The sequence below is a fragment of the Dreissena polymorpha genome, chromosome 9, assembly GCF_020536995.1.
Source record: "Dreissena polymorpha isolate Duluth1 chromosome 9, UMN_Dpol_1.0, whole genome shotgun sequence".
NCBI lineage: Eukaryota > Metazoa > Mollusca > Bivalvia > Myida > Dreissenidae > Dreissena > Dreissena polymorpha.
In genome coordinates, this window is record NC_068363.1 from 5,042,095 (window position 1) to 5,060,241 (window position 18,147).

Below are 18,147 nucleotides of genomic sequence, written 5' to 3' on the forward strand. Positions count from 1 at the left end.
ATAGTTAAACAAGTTAAACAATGTATAACTATTTTATTAACTGAACTAAACACACATGTTACATGTAACAGATTCCAGCCAATAAGTCTTTTCTACGACAATTTAGCTGGCAAAAGTTATTGATCAGCTGTACGAAGTCTAGTTCTCGGAGGACTTGACATTCAATAGACAATAGCCCCAATGCTGTCAACCTTTCATGTCTCATGGTGTTCCTAAATTCATTTTTCACGCGTGATAATGTTGACAATTACAATGTTGACAAGTCGTTTAATAAACAGAGAAACTAATGGTATTGAATGGATATACAACTCAGAAAGAAAATAGATAGCATAGTAAATCAAAGCGAAATGTACGCTTATAATTGGATATACATCGAGAAACTGGTAAAATCAGATAATTTCTACTGCAATCCCGATATTGCGTAATAAAGAAAGATCATACATTAGGAAACTGGCCTGCCGTTGGGGGCCCCTTAAAAATCGGGGGCCCAAGGCTGCAGCCTTGTTAGCCTAGTGCCTATCCGGCCCTGCTTAAGCTATTAATAAAGATTGCTGTATACAGCTTTAAAGTATACAAGTTCTTCTTTATCATTTCTTGACAAACAGCGCGTTTAGCGAATCTAGATGTCAGAAACATACAACGATAACGTTATATAAGTGACATGTGTGTCGATATGTACTTGACTTGAATTAATGCACTTGAAACAAGCTGAGTCGCAGAGGAGGGCGATCAGAGCATCTGATGAAATGTTTCACACGCACGCATTCAATTACGTTTCGACAAAAACCCTTAACATTTTTACATCGTTATTTGAATTTACTGATTATGACAAACTGATGTGTAGTCTGTATGTAGTTATACACTGTTAACAGTATTACGTCAATCATTGTCAAATATTTTAGCGAAGTTGTTACACGCTTCATGAACCATCATGGGGTATACGCTGAATTATCGGGGAGGCAGACATCAGTGTCTGTCTAATCAATCAAGACTTAACAGCCGTCTCAGCATGAAAAAATAAACTGAGTACATAGTTTGATACATTCAACACACCACACGATGTATTAGAATACATCTATTTAATCAAAATATGATAATAAAATAAGAAAAAAGCCCCAAAGTCTTTAAAAGGATATTGAATACTCATATAGAAACTTATGCTTTTAGAATAGTAGTATAGACAATAGGTTCCTATGATCATTTATGCGTGTAATACGCAAGTTGAACTTACTTTTATATATACTTTTATAAGTAATTGTTTTAATATAAACATACAATTTTAAAACTGGACTCAACCACGAGGAACAGTAAATATATATGCATATTGAGTATAAACTTGTTAATATTTCGAATAGAATAAATTATGATTATAAAACTATATAACCAAACAAAGAATTACACAGTATTTTTAATTATTCCTACTCTTGTGATATACAATAAGTCGTCACCAAAAAGTTGCATTTTACATGTTTGTCTTGATCCTTAGTCTTATTTCTTTTGGTTGATTCTAAAAGTATACTTTGTTTATTTTTGTGAATAGGTCCTTTTTAATGGACTTTTTCCGAATGTGGAATGTATTGAAGTTGGTCATTCAATTCTTTGAATAGATAAATGTAAACATAGGAAATATATAGCTCCAGCAAAAAACAAAAATAAAATTAAAGAAACAAAGTAATATACAACTGGGATCAAACCAGTGACCCTTAGAGTAAACGTCTAGCACATAAACCACTCGGCCAACCGTTCTCATACAATCAATTTTGTATTGTATACTTTATATAAGCAATCCTCTTAGTGTCATTAGTGTGATAGCAACAGAACTCTCGCAAATTATTCAATCGTTTTAAGTTTGTAACGCTTTATAATTTACAGATTTTAAAATCATCGAAAGGTGCTTATACTAGATATTAAAGAGAATGTTAAATGTGTAGTATTACTGTTTTCTCACAAATATCATACCTACAACGAACAGTTGCGATCTGAAACATTTTTATCCCCACGCTTTTTGAAAAAAAGGTGGGGATATTGTGGTGATCTCCGCCGTCCGTCCGTCCGTCCGTCCGTCTGTCCGTCCGTCCTGGCCACTATCTCCTCCTACACTAAAAGCACTAGAACCTTGAAATTTACACACATGGTAGCTATGAGCATATGTGCGACCCTGCACTATTTGGAATTTTGATCTGACCCCTGGGTCAAAAGTTATAGGGGTTGGGGTGGGGCCGCGTCAGAAATTATCACTCATTTTTTTAGGTTATTTTACATTTACTTCTTTATTTCTACACCGATTCACTTCAAATTGATACTGGACCTCACCTATGACAATACGGTCAATCTCAACCATGCATGGCCCCATTCCCAACCCTGGGGCGCCCCGCCCACATAGGCCACACCCACCAAAAATTTCCATTTACTATAATTTTTTCATTTCTACACGGATTCACTTCAAATTGATACTGAACTTTTGTTATGACATTAGGGTCAATCTCAACTATGCATGGCCCCAATCCCAACCCTGGGGCGCCCGCCCACATAGGCCACACCCACCAAAAAATTCCATTTACTATAATTTTTTCATTTCTACACGGATTCACTTCAAATTGATACTGAACTTCTCTTATGACATTAGGGTCAATCTCAACTATGCATGGCCCCATAACCAACCCTTGGGCCCCGCCCACATAGACCACACCCACCCAAAATTGCCTTTACTATAATTTCTTCATTTCTACACCGATTCACTTCAAATTGATATTGAACTTCTCTTATGACAATACAGTCAATCTCAACTATGCATGGCCCCATTACCAACCCTGGGGCGCCCCGCCCACATAGACCACACCCACCCAAAATTGCCTTTTACTATAATTTCTTCATTTCTACACCGATTCACTTCAAATTGATACTGAACCTCTCTTATGACAATACGGTCAATCTCAACTATGCATGGCCCCATTACCAACCCTGGGGCGCCCTGCCCACATATGTCACACCCACCCAAAATTGCCTTTTACTATAACTTCTTCATTTCTACACCAATTCACTTCTAATTGATGATGAACTTCTCTTATGACAATACGGTCAATCTCAGCTATGCATGGCCCCATTACCAACCCTGGGGCACACCTAGGTCAAACATTCGGCGTGGGGATACGCGTCGGCCTCTGCCGCGCCATTTCTAGTTTACAATTGTGTCAAGTTACCAAAACGTGAAATGAAAAGCTTCCTTTAAAATGACGGATTGTGGTGCCACAATTGGGCAATGTTGCTACATGTGCACGAAGCCCCGGGCAGATTTGACTGGCTCCCAGCACAGCTCTCAGAAAATCTCTTTCGCAATTATACACCATCTGCTGTTGGTCGTTATAAATATGGACCATGCTCTGTGAAAAAGGGGTTTAATGCATGTGCGTAAAGTGTCGTCCCGGATTAGCGTTTTCCGTACACACACGCTAATCAGGGACGACACTTTCCGACATGATATTATTCGTTTCAAGAAAGTCTCTTCTTAGCAAATATCAAGTTTAAGCGGAAAGTGTCGTCCCTGATAAGCCTTTGAAGACTACACATGCTAATCTGGGACGACACTTTACGCACGTGCATTAAACCCTTTTTTCACCGAGCACGGCTCAAATGTTTTAATTAGTTAATTGGTATTTTCCTATATTTCAGGAAGTGAGCCATATATAAAATGACAATTTTAGAAGAAAGTTGCGCTGATTGAATATTGCATTCGAAGTTACAATTCGATATGAAAAACTAAAGCATTTTCGAATGCAGTTGCAACCATTAACGCACACGAGATGTGACCATTGTGATGAGTAATCTCGCGTACCTTTCCGGAACTCTTGACGCCCTTCCACAGCGAGAAGTAGAGGCAAATGAAGGTGAGAAGCGTACACAGCACGAGCTCCCAGCGGACGCCCCCAAGGTGTTCTAACCCGCGACTCAGATGCAGGCGAAGCATGCCTCGTCTGTAGCCATGGTAACAATACTTGTTTAAACTTACATTATCAATATCCAAACTATATTATGAATACACACAACAATGAACGGTGATTTTTAAAATTAAGCGTTCTTATGTATACTGCCTACTCCCATTTAAATTTTCAAAACATTTCAAAAGATGGCACAATCTTATTCGCGTGTTTTCTTCCTCCGAACTTGCGTTTTTAACGGTGAGTATTGAAATCCATGAATGTATCAGTGTTTAATTATATCCGTTGTAATCTCTGTTCCTAGATAGATGTAATTGAAATTTGACAATCTTCAATTAGAAGATGCTACTTTATGACATTAATTTCATAATTGCATTTCATAGAATGTGTTTATATTGCATCTACTTACTCTTATGGATGGAGTTTCAATTTGAAGTTTTTTTAACCTATAATCTGTAGAGGCTTTAACAATGAAAATATCAATGTATTTCATATAAATACCACTTTCAAATAAATATAGATATTTTAACATAAAATGCATAAAGAATAATGATTTTATAAATTTGTTCAATTGATAATGAGATGATTTATTTACGCTTGACCTTACTCCAGTTTTTGTTGACACACACTTAACTTAAAAAACATAAATACTATTTGATGCAACAATTTCCTATCACAATTTAAACAAGTAATTGGTAGCGCGTACTGATGCCCCAATGACATATGTTTGGACACAGACAAATCCTATTGTAAAGTTGATACAAAAATACAAACGGTCAAACGGTCATAGTCCAATAAAAACTGGTCGCAGCCAAAATTCATTTCTTTATCCTCATTTACACCTTAAGTACACAGGCTGTGAGTTTGAAGCGAAATCCGCGAAGCAGTTAAAAAGACATTAAAAACCCAAAATTGTTGTTACTGTATATTCCATAATGGAACAAACAGATGAAGTGCCAAATCTCGTCGCAGCCATAATTCTCGTCTCTAAACGTCTCATCGAGATCCATCCTTCAGTTTAAGAATATATGACAACACAGCTCTTTTCGACTCTTATTATTAAGTGGAAAAACAGCCAAAGGTCCATAATTCTGCAAAAATTTGTCGCAGCAGCCAGAATTTCATCACCGTTATTTAGCTGTAAAACTTTGAGAGAGATCAAACGATATTTTAAGAGAATTTGAAAACACCTGGTTAATTACCTACATATAAGCGGACGAACGGACATGAGCAATTCTTGATGTCTCCCACTCCGTAAGGGAGGAGAGAATTAACGTCTACGATGTTATTTCTGTCATATATATATATGTATGTTAATAGTATGGGAATTTAACTCAGCTTTATACTCACTCAAAGAATTCGTACGACGACGACACGGCGTGGGTCATGTTACTGACGGTCATGTTACTGACGGTCACGTTAGGCCCACCGGAAGTGTTGAACTTGCCTTCTCCTAGGAGCCAACAATTGGGACTGTTCCATTCGCGGTCGCAGTGGCGCCAGGGCAGGTCCAGGGTGAAGGACGAGAAGAGGTAGTAGAACGCCCAGCCTATCACCACGTTGTAGTAGAACGCCACTATGTACGCCATGAAGCACGAGGCGTAACCAATGCCTTCAGGTACGAAATATACGGCGTTTACATTTATGTTCAAACGTACGCGCTTTCATCCTCGCATTCGGAAAGATTGTGGAAAGTCGCTCAGCCGATGCCATGGTATACTAAGTATATTGCAAATACGCACGAGGCTTAATACAAACTTCGTACAAAAACTGTGAAAATAGAGCAAATATATATTTAAGGAAGTCCGTAAAATAATTAGATCCCAGATATCTGAATTTTGAACCACACTGCCAATCAAACCTCGTAATAGGCGCTAGTCAATAAGATACAGTGGTTAAAATCATGCTTATGTGTATCATGAAGATATAATAGTATCAATTATCCTGGTGAATATCATAGGATATAAGGAAAATAGGCAACCATGCACGGAGTGAATATACGCGATGAGGCTTCACTAGGATTTGTTTATAACGAGTTTTTTTATGTCTATATAACTGTAGTAACACTGGTGGATTTCTAATGACATTTTTGTAACAACAGCTACATTAAAGGGGCCTTTTCACAGATTTGGGCATTTTTTAACTTATTCATTAAATGCTTTATATTGATAAATGTAAACATTGGATCGTAAAAGCTCCAGTAAAAAATGAAGAATAAAATAAAAAAAAGGAAAAGAACATTGCCCGGAGCAGGTTTCGAACCAGTGACCCCTGGAGTCCTGCCAGAGTCCTGAAGTAAAAACGCTTTAACCTACTGAGCTATTCCGCCAAGAACACATACTAAACGTATTTTATACCTTATATAAGCAATCTTCGTAGTTTCACAAAATTTAACGACAAAAACAGAACTCTCCAAATTATTCAATCGTTTCGCGTTGCAACGCTTTATAATTTTTAGGTTTTAAAATCGTCAAAAGATGCATATAATGGCTAGATTAGAGCATGGTAAATGTTCAGTATTACTGTTTCCTCACAAATATCATAACCAAAACGAAAATTTGCGAATCTGAAACAACTTTTTTCAATTTTGTCAATTTACCAAAGCGTGAAAAGATCCCATTAAATGCAGACGAGTGTTTTGTTGCGGGATATGGTAATTTTGGCCATTACTATTATATTACCACTTAAGTCCGCTAAAAGAAGACACTTGTTGTAAGATTCGCATTTTTTTAAGTAAGGGAAAGTTGGTCAGCATGAGGTCAAGAGAGAGTTTTCTACTAAAACAAATTGTGTCTTTCCGCAATGGAATGATGTGGTAATTCAATAGTCATAGTAATAAACATAGATATCTTCACCGATGAAATGATCGCCTTAATGAAAATGTAACGCTTGTTTGAAATGTGTCGAGAAAGGCTCGGCAACTGTTTATACATCGACATCAAAATCTCAAACCCAACTTATGAATCGTTTACGTTTACACAAAGCTTCGGCTGTATATCATTGAAATCACAAAGATACCATTTGCATTGTGCAAATATGCTGATGACTAGACCGGGCTTCAGAAAGATAAAATTGTGAAAATGTCCTGAAGAATATAATAGATTTCAGAAAAATATAATGGTACAAACCTGCTGTAGAATAAAAAAGGGGATTCAGGATAAAACAATTGTGAAATAAATTATTATGAATATCCTTTAACTTTTATGTTTCAGTAAAAACTATGAAAATATTTAACGATTAAAACGGCATATTTTAGGATATCCTTAAGCGTATTTTTTTAAACCAAAAAGTGATTTTTATCTGAAATATGCAATACATATCTACGAAAGATCGCTATGCATTACAACTATATACCGGATAATATGTATAGATACGATGTGAACATTAAAGAGAAACACATAATGTGCTCTAAACGACCATTTAACTGAATATTTTCATAAAGCTTTCATTATTATCGCCTTCGGGTCTACCAAAAGATGAAATATACATTCATGCAAAACACTTGAAAAAGATTATGTAAGTTGCTTGTCTACCGCCCGATTAAAAAAAACAGTTGGATTTGAATTTATGACAGGAAATGTAGTGTTTCCAGTTATATAAAGCATGTCTGTGTCTATCATCTTATCAATGATGCATGAGTTCAATATGAAAGTCTTAAGATCGTTTTAGATTATTTAGATGCGAGTTTGGTTTGTGGTTACTATTGAGCTGAGTGTCAGGTTTGGCCAGCCCTGAACCAGTTTAAACACTTAATGTTTTACATTGACCAGTCATATGCGATGATCCCAGTTTAAATCATTATTTGAGCATAGCTGTTTTTTTGTTTAAAAGTAGTACTAGTAGATAAAAAAGGATTTCTCTCCTCTTTTTTTTCTGTATTAAATATTGTTAAATACTCATACATCATTTGAAGCGAAATGAACTTTTTAATTTGAACATGACCTTGTACGTGTACTGTCGCGTTCTCAATTCTTATATCTTAGTGATAATCACACCGTTATTATTTATATTCGTATTATAGATTTTTTAATCATCATTAATCTTATATTGATACTTTAGAGTTTTAAAGAATAATGTAAACATGAATTGTTGCTTTTTCATTCCAACACATTCCACGCAAGTTCTCTTTTCCATAATACATGTATCCTTTAAAAAGAATGCGTTTACAGCAACTGAATATTGAAATTGATCCTACTCATGGATATATTCACTTTAACCGTATTATGCGGCGTCTCATCTGGGTCTACGCTGTTTGCAATGTCCTTTTTTCAGGACGCTAGGCATAAATGGGTTAATGAATTCGTGACATTAAAGAAATAGTATAGAAGCAGATTTTTTTTAAATTTAGGACTTGTCTCATTTAACTTTGTCTCTCAATCTATTCTGTCTGTGTAACTGCTATCCTTTAGCAAATAATGCACACAAAGGACTGAGTGGTTTCAATCAGCAGAAGTAATATTTCAGTCGATCAGAAAAGCATTACTGTTAATATATGATCTGTTGCGCACGTATGTCTGCCTCACTGCAATTAACGCCTTCTTACATTTCCAGAGAGTCTACAAAACATTGTTTCAGTGGTATCACATAACAGACGATTACCATTCCACATTTAACCTTCACGCTCATTTCGTTTCCTCGTCTAATCAGGCACACGGATATTACATTTCATGGCATTATAACGTACATTCTACTGTTTCATTAATATATCGCATAATGATATCTTATGTATATGTCCAAGAGCATTGGCATTTCTGAGTCAAAAGGTATCACTAAAGCAACCAATTACAAGACAGTTAGTTTTGCCAGGGGAAAGTATGACGCTTGGAATTAATTTTATAAATGGATCCATTATACCTTTATTATTAAACTTTATGAGCGTCACAGGCTGAAATGAACAGTAATGGGCTACCATTATTTCAGATATTTTTTTAATCTATATATCACGAACTATTATAATGGGCTACCATTATTTCAGATATATTTTTAATCTATATATGACGAACTTTTAAAATTGACCGCAGGAAATGAAAGACTCCCCGCACGCTCATTTCGTTTCCTCGTCTAATCAGGCACACGGATATTACATTTCATGGCATTAAAACGTACATTCTACTGTTTCATTAATATTCCGCATAATGATATCTTATGAATATATCCAAGAGCATTGGCATTTCTGAATCCATTAAGTCATTCAAAATCAAAGACCTCCTGTTAAAAAACCAACATTCGTCTGGAAAAAATATCGTTTGTGATTTTTTAGAATAGATAACATATAAATTATTTTACCTTTCAAACATGGCCTTTTGAAATAGGGATTCTCGAGTATTTTAACGTAATTTTCTGGAAGTCGGGCGCTCGTTTGCAGCAACAAAAAATCCATGATCAATTAATACTTAGTGGGGTTATAATTCGCAATGGAGCTTTAAATGTACGTAATGCAAATGTTCATCACAAGGGGTTAGTAAAGTAAACGACATTTACGGACACGATTACATAGTAATAAATGAATAGCAGTGTGTTAGATATTAAAAACTTTTATAAAGAGTGACCATTTATAAATCTTCATAAACATAGATCAAAAAATCGAGGTGTTAGACCAAGCAAGTCTTTGCAAGCAATACACAAAGTGCTTTATCAAAACTCGTTGCAAGAATACTCAAATATGATATTTAAACATAAAGTATCGAATACACGAATTTTACATTTACATTTTTTAGAATGTCGAACCTGATTTAGACGAAAATATCCTCCGTATCCATCATTTTGTGTCGTTTGGTCTTACGTCATAAAACGTTTATAAACTTTAACACCTACCGGTAAATACACTCAGCAAGTATTGTATGTTCGAAGACGTCTGATTATATCATTTGATAACATATAAATCCAGCTTACAAAGTTACGAACTAAAGGTAATATGCTTAGTATAATAAATTATGTAAAAGATTCTACATAACAACGTGGTGATAATGTAAAAAAGTTAAAAAAAAATGCTTTGTGTTGCTTTTAGTGTATTTATAGCTGTAAAAATCTATATTCAAGTGTCAGCGTGCAGAATTAACGGGGTTTTCAGGAGTTTACACACGGGCTGGACAGAATGTTATCGCACCCTTAAAACATTATTTTTGCAAATATCTAAAGTTATTGAAATACATTTGCAAAAATCTATAGTTCATTAAAGACAGTTTTCTTGCAGTTTGTGTCGATATCTTAAGACATAAGAATAAATCCTTCAATACGTCTGAAATCGGTGACAAAATATTTCGTTCCGTGAAACATAACCGACCATTAACCGTGTACAACGTATGCAGTAAAAATGAAAATTTTGAACAAGAACACAATATCATGCTTATTTAAAAAATGTAATTCTAATGTATTTGACATTTTCATAAGCAGCATAAAAATCTGTCTGTTATGCACCAGTTGAAATTCTTAAGAAAACTTGTTTAACAAAGTTATTTGAAATAAAGCACCGCGTACCGTCGTGTTAAATCTCTTAAATTTAAAAAAGTGGATCCCCTCAAAATTCGCGAGATCCTGCACTCTGAGTATGAATGTACAAGGACACTAGTTTGAACCATTGGAAACTCTTCGTTAATATGTAAAGGTAAAGATTTTTTCTTGAGAGTGATGAATATTATAAAACAATTATATGTCGTTTTTGGCCTTAAGACACTATGGGATTTCTGAAAAAATAACCTACAGGATATCATAGACAGGATAAAATAAGTAATTATTATATACATATGATGCAATAAATAAATTGAATGAGCTTAAACTGGCACTTGGACACTTGTAGATAATGTAGGAAAATAACCGTCGTGAGTGTTAAACATTATATAAAATTCGAAAATGCATCTGAAATGCATATAAATAAAGCGTTTTTCCATAACATTATTATTAAAATGTTTTGCTTGAAAAATTTCAATAATTTAAGAAAAATCCTTCAAGTATTTCATAACCATCGAATTGATAAAACTTTTGAATACTAGCCCGGCGGTTCACTACACCGACAGGTGTGAAAGAAATAAAACTATTTTTATATAATTAATACTGGTACAATTATGGGTAATAGCTTCGTTTACAATAAACTTTCTTATTTTAGTTGTGCTATTTGTTGGAATCATATGCACATATCGTGTTCAAAAAATCATTAACAACGCAATAAACGCATTTCACATTATTTCGTTGGCAATGAAAGTGAAATTGAAAGATATATATTTTACGTTTAAAAAAGCTTTTTTCTGTATTTCACGCCGGGTTCTGTTTATTTGGTTTTTAGACACAGAATATTGTTTGGGTGATTAATGGTATAGCACTTCGTATTGCGAAGAAAGAAATTCGCGGAAAAACGGTTAATTATAAAAAAAACGATAAAATTCAATCGATAATCAGCATGAATTGAATGATCAGTACATATTTTGTTTTGCGAATAAGAAGAATCGTGTTTCTTAATGCCGAAACAAACTTTCGCATTGTATAGGCGCGTGGCATAAATACAGTTAATACATTCGAACACAGCCACATTGACTAATAAGCGTCATATTATTGTCGGGAAGATTTCTGGTAAGTATTAACAACAGATCGTTCCTTATATCGGCCATGAAACAGAGGCCTAAACAAAAACATCTTAGTCCAATTTTATTTTCCGATAACGATATATCAAATTTATTGAATACATGAAAATGATATGTGAAGCCTTTGATAAAAGAACATAGAATTATTATTTAGTTCGTGTGCGCTTGTGCATTCGTTTTTACTTGTAACATTGGCGTGCTACCTTATACTTTTGTTGTCCACGTTCACGTGACTACTAATCAGAGCTCCAGATACGGTTTTGTGAAAATCTTAACGTTACTACCAGATTTTCAAAAAGAATTCTTAACTCTGAAATTTTATTCTTAACGTTACTACTAAGTTTTTGAAAAATAATTCATATTTTTTCTAAATGACCTAAACAAAATAATAATGGTTATTTTCATGCAAAAAAATCAAAATAAACATACTAGCAACTTTATTTATACGAGTTCAACAGTGTCTTTTCAGTATTATACAATTTTATTTTTCCAATACCTTCGTATGCCCAAACTGTGTTTAGATTGCATGCCTTAGATGAATTTTTACATATTTCACATTTAAAACGGGTCTCCCCTTCAATCTTCTCAACGATTAGCCACGGGACTTGTCCCTTCCACTCGTTCAATGGTTTTTTGTGTGTTTAAGTTTGGACCCGTCGTGTCGCGTTTTTGTTTAGCTTTTCCGACTGTGTCGGCAACTAAACATACAGCATCGTATAAGATCTTTTCTATAATGTCTTTCTAAACATTTAACTTCGGCTAACTTTGCGTACAATATGTTAAAAGCGTGTTTTTGGAAGCTTTGCAGTTTTTTAGGACGCTCTCCGGGCGCCGCAATTGTTTTTGACAGATAGACTGTATACGCCGCTTTTATTGGAAAAAAAGCGCTTTGTTAAACAAACCCGATAACCATTCTATATAAGCACCGCAAAGATCTTTAATACGCGAAAAGAACTCAATAAAAATCGATACGAACCGATGTAAAAATAATATTCGTAACTTGATTTTGTAATTCTTAATGGTACGACAAGATTTTAAAATAAATACGTAACGGACTTGAAAATAATTCGTAATTACGAAAATACGACCCTTATCTGGAGCTCTGGGTAACTAATGGACTTCTTTATTTAAAATAAGACTGCATGCCGTAGTTTGATGTTATCATGCAGTAGTGTGATGTCATCATAGGGATAAAGTAAAAGTCGCTCCATAAGTAGAGTCTAGCCATTCATTAACTGTCTAAATGGGTTATTGCCGTCAGAGGAATGACATGTGGTTCAAATGCATTATAATCTTTATTATATTTTTATCAATGGTTGTCAAATTTAAAACATAAGTATTTAGCTATGTTCGCTTTTGAATGATTTTGTTGCTCAGGACTAAATATCGGACATAATATGGAAAAGAAAGGATGTGTTTGATAATTCCCTGTTTCAAACAGAGAAAATTAACAGTGAAAATTATCGAAAATTGTCACTGTTTTCCTGTGAAATGACGTCATTTTTTTACGAAATGACGTCATTATTCCAGCAAAATTCTCCAGTTAAACATTTACAATATAAATAAACGGTGAACAAAGCAGTATCGATTTTAATTCGCTCGTGATCATAACCAATATATATTTTTCATCATTTTCTATGATCACTGTTGAATAAAAATCTTTATTCCATCGAATCGAACAAATATCCTATATTTCATTAACACTTTTTACCAATCTCTGACATATTTTACAATTCAACAATAATAAAACCTAAATTGAATTTAAAAGAAAAGGGACTTACCTGTAATAAAAACTGGCTTGTGTTACACATTAATTATGAAACTATCGGGCGCGACGTATAAAACCCTGTACACGGTACTATTAAAAGCTCCTTACCTTTGAACATGGGGACTATTTTCCAAACTGCAATCGGACCTTCCCTGTGGAACTGACCCAGGCAAAGTTCCATGTAGAAGATTGGAAGAGCGCCAAATATCAGCACCGTGAAGTAGGGGATGATGAACGCTCCTGCAACATCAACAAAGCAACAATAAGACGATGTAATGATTTGATTTGAGTCGCGTTCTGAGAAACCTGGGCATAATTCATGTGCGTAAGGTGTCGTCCCAGTTTAGCCTGTGCAATCCGCACAGGCTAATCAGGACGACAATTTCCGACTAAATTGGATTTTTGCTAAGAAGAGACTTCATTTAAACGAAAATGCCATAGACTTTGATTGCACAGGCTAATCTGGGACGACACTTTACGCACGTGTATGCATTATGCCCAATTTTCTCAGAACACGACTCATTTGATTATAATACCAATCCGTGTTGAATCATTACTTTACCATCCGTACTGATGTGACATAAATGCGGATTGTTTAAAGCTCCTTCCTATTACAAATTGATCATTAGCCACGTATGTAAACGTCTATTTTCTTTGCGCAAGCATTAAAACTTAAAATGAAATCCGGTGTGCGAATATTTTTGCCGCGATGCACTTAACCGCAATGCACTAAATTTATCTGATCATACCATATAAACGGGTTAAAAGTAATAAGTTAGATCATCATGAGAAGCTTTATTTAGAGCAAGATCACACTTGACATTTTAAATATATATTTCCCTAAAATCTCTGCCATCAAATATTTTGAGGCGAAAATGAATTTAGTAAGAAAACTGCTTTGCAATTCCATGTATACTATACTCACCCAGAGCAGTTTAATAATAATGATACACATAACATCTGACCTTTTGGGAAAAGCAGGTGATAATTACAAGGATGTTTTGGTATGATAATTGTTATTTTTAGTCCATACCAACTTTGACTCTAACATCTTATTTATGTAAGGGTATTTTATGTATACTTATGTTATTAATTTATGTTTGTTTTTTAATTAATTTATCTCTCTTGAATTGTATTTGAAAAATGTATTGCAAATTGCCCAATACCATCGAAAAAGTATGTCTGCTTCTGGGGATTGGACCAAGGTCCGAAACCGGATGCTCTAACCTTGACGCTAAAGTAATTTACTCTTTGAGACTTGCTTTTTATTGTTTTTGTTTGTTTGTTTGTTTTTTTTAAAAGTACATTTTGTAATAATCTCTCACATAAAACAACTCGCAAAGAACTATGGGATCAACTTAAGCGCATGCAAGGCAGACCCCCTTCTAATACACCTATCTTTCGGGTTAACAACGAAGTTCTTGTATCTAACGCTGATAAAGCTTCTGCCCTGGTACAACATTATCAAAAATTAAGCAGTGACGAAGGCTACTCTGAAACGTTTATTGCAAAGAAAATAAAAACAAAAAAATGAATTTCCTGTCTGGTTACAATCTCTTACCGAGGAAAAAAATCACAAATACAATGCTCCTTTTAGCCTGTTCGAGCTCGAATCAGCTCTCCTTACATGCAAAAACGGCGCGCCGGGCGACGATTACATCCATTATAAGATACTTAAACAACTTCCACTCTCGGGGAAACAAGAATTACTTGCCCTTTATAATAAATCATGATCTGAAGGTACTCTTCCTGATGAATGGCACGAGGCCACAATAATTCCGATCATTAAAATCAATAAGCCGTAAGACTCTCCAGCTTCATATCGGCCGATCTCTTTAACCTCTACGTTCACCAAACTAATACAGAAAATAATAAAACCGAGACTCTGCGCGTATCTAGAAAAACATTACAATATCTCAGAAGTCCAATCGAGCTGTAGATCTAACCACTCTTGCGAAGATCATTTAGTACGCCTTGAAGCTGATTTTAAAAGAGCCCAAAATCTCGGTCAAACCGTTGCAGCCGTATTTTTAGACGTCACAGCCGCATTCGATAAACTATGGAACGAAAACGCCATTAAAACACTTAATACGTTAGGAATAGAGGGTAAAATGCTCATCTGGCTTGCAGCTTTTCTTACAACGCGTAAAATAAAAGTGAGACTGCATGACGCGACATCAGAATCAGTTGAGACTATAAACGGCTGTCCCCAAGGTAGTGTCCTATCTCCAATATTATTTTCCGTGACTATGAACACCCTAGACAGAGAAATTAATGCACATAATTCACAAAATAACACTGATCTAATCAATTTATCACTTTTTGTAGACGATATTGCAATATGGACCACATCAAAATCCCCGATTCTAGCAATTACTAAAATCCAAAAAGCCCTAACTGCAATAGAAAACTGGAGCGCATCGTATGGCTTCCAAATAAATCCCACAAAAACCCAAGCAATCTTATTCCATGCCAGTGCAAAAAAGTAGCGGCCAATGCACGTAAAGCAACTCGATCTAAGAAACCCCCGACCCCCCCCCCCCCAACAACTTACTCTATGTGGTGCTCCTCTTCCGCTTCTTGACAACATTACTTTTTTGGGTATGACATTTGACAAATATTTAATATGGAAAGTAAGGGTATCACGTTTACAGATTTTTCTAAACGATTAAACGAAATGAAATAAACGAAACGTTACTGTTTAAACGGTATCCCTATGTCCGTTTAAAAAGCACCTGTAACATCGCATTTCCAAACTGAAAATAGTAATTATTTCCGGAAGTAATATTAAGTGCATATCCCATTCGCGCAATGACGTCATATTAAAACCATACAGTATTATAAAACAGACCATCAGTATCACCACATTTGTTTTCGTCATTCTATAAAAACAATTTAAAGAACGTCAAACAGAATGTAAAATCGATGAAAAATACTGTTTCCGAAACGACACTCCGAAAAAAATGCACGTACTTTGCACATGAAATACAATGTGCATATCGTTTGACCGCAGAAAATGAAAAAAAACCAGTTAACTAGCAAAAACGTAATCAATATATAATTTGGTTAAACTATTTCTTTTCAACATGCTACCGCAGTGTTTTACTTTGCTAATCAATCACTTAAAATATTTCAAGATGGCGGCATATGCACTGTTTCGTTGCCAAGTTGTAAGATTTTTGGAAAGTAGCGAAGATTTTCCGTTAGTTTCCGTTCATGTCTGTGCCATCCGCTAACCAATAAGAAATAAATTACTGCCGAATTCGGTAGCCCGGATTTACCGCAAGTACCCGGATTTTGCAGTTCGTCATCGATCAACTTCGTACGGCTAGTCGGCTACGTTATTTGCAAACCAATATTTATTATAGTGATATTGACTGTCGTTTAAACGTTTACTGTTTTGGTAAACGTTTTTGACCAAAACACGAAACGCGACCGTTTAAACGTTTAAACGTGATACCCTCAATGGAAAGACCACATCCTGAAACTAGTTGTACGCTGCCAAAAGGACCTCAACTTTCTTAAATGCATCCAAAGAAACAACTGGGGTACGGATAAAAAAGCCCTTATGCGTATCTATAAAGCCACTATCTGGGCAAAAATAAACTACGGAAGCATTGCGTACAATTCAGCCAGTGAAACATTACTCAATAAATTACAAGTAATCCAAAATACGGCACTTAAAATTATAACTGGTACACGTAAATCTACAAGCACCGTTCTGCTGCACGTTGAATGTGGAATGATAGAACTGGGTCAACAAAGGCAAATTAACCAACTAAAATACCGCGCGCGCACGCTATCTATGGGACCACACCTCCCAATTAATCTTAGTGTTACTTTAGACCCGGCCTACCAAAAAAGGAAAAAGAAGAGTGGTCTCCCGTACGCGCACAACGTGCTCGAGCTAGGCAAATATTATGAGACCATTGACATTAAAACACAGAAACCTACATACTTTAGCTTAAGAAATCTATCAAAACCAAATATTGACTTACATCTAAAAACATTGATTAAAAAATCCGACAACGACCCAAACAGTGGCTCTATAGCTCAAAACTATGTAACAGATAAATATGGGGATTTCACCCAGATTTTCACTGACGGTAGCAAAAATGAGGAACTTGAAATAGCAGGCGCGGCTTTTGTAGTGTATCAACCCAAAAATGTCATTATACAACATTGCAAGGTAAAATACAATAAAGAACTGTCTATATTTGCTTGCGAACTAGCTATAATAAACAGCACCATTAAGTGGCTTAACGACCTTGAAACTCACGAACGCTCAAACTACGCGATATTAACCGATTCTCTCAGCGCCTTACAAGCACTATATGCAGGATCATCGAAAACGCGTCCCGACCTAATATGTGCATTGTGCAACATTAAAGGGAATCACAAAACTAGCAAACAACAATATCACTCTCCAATTCGTATGGATCCCGAGTCACGTAGGCATTCCGGGTAACGAACACGCTGACCAACTTGCCAGAATAGGTTCCCATGAAGGTCTACTCTCTGATTTAAAGCCTAGCGCGCGAACTAATTGCAATCATTAACAAAAAAGCGTATAATGAACAGGATCACAAATGGTCAATGTACTGCGCCAGTCATAATTTACCGCTATTTACCAACCCTAGCCATAAGATTAACATCTATAGTCCCATTAAAAGGGAGGACAGGGCTTACTCGCGCATGCGCCTAAGGGTGACTAGATTGCACGGCGACTATTACAAAACTGTCCTCTGTCCCCAGTGCAACATTCATAACACGTTTGAACATCTTTTCTTCATATGCCCTAAACACGCTGAACAGAGACTAGAACTAAGTGCAGGGGTAATAGCGGCCTACAAAAACACACTTATTATTA

General features: G+C 35.5%; 1 protein-coding gene across 1 annotated transcript in view; it reads right to left on the minus strand.

Moving 5' to 3' along the window:
* LOC127844097 (sodium-dependent dopamine transporter-like) overlaps positions 1-18,147 on the minus strand; it is an 83,352-nt gene that overhangs the window by 20,148 nt on the left and 45,057 nt on the right. Inside the window, exons 3-5 of the mRNA XM_052374075.1 lie at positions 13,386-13,517; positions 5,286-5,547; positions 3,833-3,971 (exon numbers count right to left, since the gene is read on the minus strand). Of these exons, the coding sequence (XP_052230035.1) occupies positions 3,833-3,971; positions 5,286-5,547; positions 13,386-13,517 (533 nt within the window). The remainder of the gene's footprint in view (positions 1-3,832; positions 3,972-5,285; positions 5,548-13,385; positions 13,518-18,147) is intronic.